The sequence below is a fragment of the Myotis davidii genome, unplaced genomic scaffold (genome assembly GCF_000327345.1).
Source record: "Myotis davidii unplaced genomic scaffold, ASM32734v1 scaffold64, whole genome shotgun sequence".
NCBI classification, from domain to species: Eukaryota; Metazoa; Chordata; class Mammalia; order Chiroptera; family Vespertilionidae; genus Myotis; species Myotis davidii.
The window spans coordinates 4,699,386-4,703,548 of record NW_006296226.1 but is presented as its reverse complement, the minus strand read 5'-3'; the positions used below and the strand labels follow the sequence as shown (position 1 = coordinate 4,703,548).

Genomic DNA, 4,163 nt, shown 5'->3' with positions numbered 1-4,163 from the left:
TGCAAACAGAATCATAAATGCAAAGTTCCCACTCGATGTTTATGCGAGAGGAGTCAGACTTACACCAATAAAGAGAACCCAGGCTCTCCCTTGCCTGAAGCTGGAAGGTTTCCCAATGCTTACCTGCAGGGCTGTGGACATTCCAGAAATCAAACAGAAGCACCACCTTATCTGAGAAGAAGAAATGCATCTGAAAGAAAAGGGAGTGTGCATCACAGGGGGCCTAGCGCAATGGGAATTGTGGTCCCTAGTACTCTGCAGCATTCTCTTCTAAAGACCCAGAAAAATGGTGTCACGGCACTTAAGTGCTAGAGGGCCCACGATCATCCGGGCCAACTGTGGCCACATAGGGCAGGGACTTGCCCAAGGTCCTGCGGTGGGTCAGCAGCACAGCCATAACTGAGCTGGCCCTGCTCCAGGTAGAAGTGAGGTGTGGGGTGCCCATCCGCACTGGGCCAGCCAGGCCACATTGCTCTCGGATCAGGCTGAGATGTCCCTCCAGTGCCCTCCAAACCCAATGGGAAGCGCCAGTCTGAGGAACAACTGCTGCTTCTTACTCCCAGGGCCACACCATCTGCTCCAATGGTGTGTATCGTGGAGGGGCCAACGGGCAGCTGTCTTCAATCTGTACTCCACATGTCTCCACTAGCTCCCTAAACACTTGCTGAGCCCAATTCTATGGTCAACATTACGGACAAAGGTCAATGGGTCTGCCCTCCATGAGCTCACAGTCTTACGGAAACAATGAAGGTAGAAGCAATGAACATGAGGGACAATTAGACCCGTTAACTTGGCCAAGCTGGGATTCCAGCGCGATCTAATTAGATGCCAAGCTGGTGCATTCCAGTAACCCTGCTGCCTGTGCTATGGGCTGGGAACTGGACGGTGATTCCAAGTGGCCACACCAGGCTGAATGGCTGTGTTTGGCAAGATGAAAGCCAGATGGGTCAATTAGGTTCATCCTCTCAGAGAAGGGAAGTTCCCCTCTAGTCACAGCCAGAAGCAGTAGCTCTGCAAACATTCAGTGTTCATCCCACTAAGGAGATCCTGGCTGAGTAGGGCCTTTCCCTTCTAAGACAATGGCCAAATATTAGAACCCTCAAACGTCAGAGCTAGAAGTATCCACAGAGAGTTTTTTTTAAATTGAGATATAATTGACATATATTATTTTCAGGTATACATAATGATTCAATGTGTATATGAATTGCAAAATAATCACAATATAAGTGTTAACATAATATAATTAATACTTATACATAGTTATAATTATTTTTTTCTTGTGATGAGAACTTTTAAATCTATTTATTTTCTCAGAGAGTTTTTTTTTAGTCCCGTGGTTTTCAATGCCCCACCCCCAACTGGCAAATAAAAGGGAACATTGGAAAATAAAATCTTCCTTATGGTGTGGCTCAGTGGTTGAGTATCGACCCATGAACTGTCACAAGTTCCATTCTTGGTCAAAGCACATACCCAGGTTTCAGGCTCAATCCCCAGTAAGGGGCGTGCAGGAGACAGCTAATGAATATTTTTCTCATCCAGGTTTCTATCTACCCCTCTCTAAAAATCAATAAAAACATATTTTTAAAAAATCTTCCTTATAACTCCACTATATAAAATACAGGGTGTAGAGGAGAGAGGGGTCTGAGCTTTGCTGAAAAACACTGATCTGGTCCAACTCTAGCTCCTCGCTCCCACATCTCATTTCCAGATGGGGAAATTGAGTCCAGGAGGGGAAGGGACTTATTCAAGACCTCATCAGAAGGAAACGGAAACCTAGGCAGGTTTTTAAAAATCAGGTTGAAGAACTGAAAAATAAAACTAGCTTTTTAGCCCCCTAATTTGAAGGTGGTACTTGTTCAATGTAAAAAGCTGAAACAGTACCCAAAAGAAAGTAAAAATCATTTGAGCCCCATGCAGAGATATCCCTTGTTAAGATTACAAAAAGCATATTTGTTGACATGGCAAAATGTTCACAAAAGATATGCAAACAGGCACAGGTACAAATAATTCTGTGAAATTCCATTTGTGCTGGAGTTGCATTCAATTTAGCAGCCGCCCCAGGCACAGTCCCTGCTGAGGGGGTAGGGGAGGAGGTGGCCCTCCTTCTCTGAGTTCACTTGATCGAGGAGTTGGCATGACTGGAATGCTCCCAGTGGCTAGTCAGTGAACTTCCCTAACTGCGTTCCTTCTATCATCCTTGGGCCTGGGCCAGCTCTCTCAGGTGCCCCAGATGGCTAGACCTGAACACCCACAAACAGTGAAATTAATTCAACCAACAAACATTTACTTTGGGAGTGCTAGGGGTGCAGAGACTGGAGATACAGGGGTGGGTGAGACAAGTCCTTGGTCTTCATGAAGCTATTGGTCTATTAGGGCAGGCGGACGTGAACAGGTCATTACAATGGTGTATGTCAGCAGTTCTCAGCCTGTGGGTCACGACCCCTTTGGGGGTCGAACGACCCTTTCACAGGGGTCGCCTAAGACCATCGGAAAACACATATATAATTACATATTGTTTTTGTGATTAATCACTATGCTTTCATTGTGTTCACTTTATAACAATGAAAATACATCCTGCATACCAGATATTTACATTACAATTCATAACAGTAGCAACATTACAATTATGAAGTAGCAACAAAAATAATTTTATGGTTGGGGGTGACCACAACATGAGGAACTGTATTAAAGGGTCGTGGCATTAGGAAGGTTGAGAACCACTGGTGTATGTAGTCAGCGAGAGGGAGGCACAGGGGAGGCCTTCTGGGGAGTGCTGGGGACAAAACCCCCTGGAGACACGGAACTCCGCTAGGGAGGCAGGTGGCTAGGACACCTGCTGAAGCAGGAAGAGCAGGAGGCAGTCAGGGGAAGACAGACAGTCCAGTATGTTCCAACCTGGAAGTGCCCACCCAAGGGTCTGGTTGTGCCTCACCTGGGAGTGAGGAGCTCAGGAGGGACAAAGCCTCACCCACCTTCGCCTTTTCACTGCAGGAAAAGTTTCAAACCTGCATGACGTGGGCCCCACAGAACACTGCCGTCGGGCGTGCAAGGGGCAGGGCTCTAATCTCATTTGGCTTTTAGGAGGAATCTCAACCTCCTGCAGCTGGGTTTGACGTTTATCTGTGTTGTAGTCAGCGCCCCACCCTGGGTAGGGAGCGGCTGTGGTGAAGAGAGCAATCCGGGGACTTGTTTTGGTCAGTGTTTTCTCATCTGGAGTTAGCTACACTCTGAGAAAAGCTCCCTCATGTATAAACCAAAGAGTTTAAGGGGGACGTTAAGGTCCCTGTCCTGCCTGCGGCTGGGGCCGGCAGGGGAACTTTCCACAAGCCCTTCCCATCTATTTCTCCTTTTAGAGAACCCGCAAGCGGTGGGGGAGGGCGTTTGACTAAATGATCTGTGTCGCCTTCCTGGATCTTAAATTCTACGACCTTCTTCAGGGAAGAAGAAAACGACATGGTTTTTTCAAAGATCAAAGGGTCTCTCGCAAGCTGTCATCCTCTCTAGCCCAGGTGAACTCTACCAAACACACACACACACACACACACACACACACACACACACACACCAGTTTGTCTGAAACGCTATTTCTGCAAGTGTCGGGAGGTTGGAAAGGATCTGGGTCTGGTTGCTGTCTCTCCCTCCCAACCCCCAACACACACACACACACACACACACACACACATACGAATCAGACCACGAACTTGCCAAGACAGGAACCTGCCCGAAAGTGTGCGCCCAGTCACAGGTCGTAATGCACCGGGCTCCCCTCCTCCTGCGAGCCTTCCCGGAGTCACCCCAAGGCAGTGCGCCCTGGGCAGGGGATCCCCGGACTCGCCTGTCTTCGCCCACTGCGCCCCCACCCTCAGCTGCTCCACAGCTGGAGCTCAACAACCCCTGGTTCAGTCGGATCGATCCCCAGCAGGAGGGACAAATAAAACCCCAAAGCCACCTCCAGCCCTAACGCTCGCGTCTCCCCAGCCGTGTTCTCGCTGTTGACAGGGCTTCCAACACACCCCCTTCACCAGCCCTTGGCCAGGGGCGGCGGGCACTCGGGGTGCCGGGCACTGCTGCTCGAGGGGCCCGGCCCCAGCCGCCTACCCCGCGCCCGCTCCTCTCGGCGGCGCCCAGACTCACCTCCATGGTGAGCGCGCTGGGGCTGAGCT

The 4,163-nt window shown here is 49.7% G+C and overlaps 1 protein-coding gene across 1 annotated transcript in view; it reads right to left on the bottom strand.

Moving 5' to 3' along the window:
• The window catches only part of SLC31A2 (solute carrier family 31 (copper transporter), member 2), a 7,856-nt gene extending 3,699 nt beyond the window's left edge, over positions 1-4,157 (bottom strand). The window contains exons 1-2 of the mRNA XM_006771195.1: positions 4,135-4,157; positions 124-190 (exon numbers count right to left, since the gene is read on the bottom strand). Of these exons, the coding sequence (XP_006771258.1) occupies positions 124-190; positions 4,135-4,140 (73 nt within the window). The 5' untranslated portion in view covers positions 4,141-4,157. The remainder of the gene's footprint in view (positions 1-123; positions 191-4,134) is intronic.
• Positions 4,158-4,163: the final 6 nt, after the last annotated feature.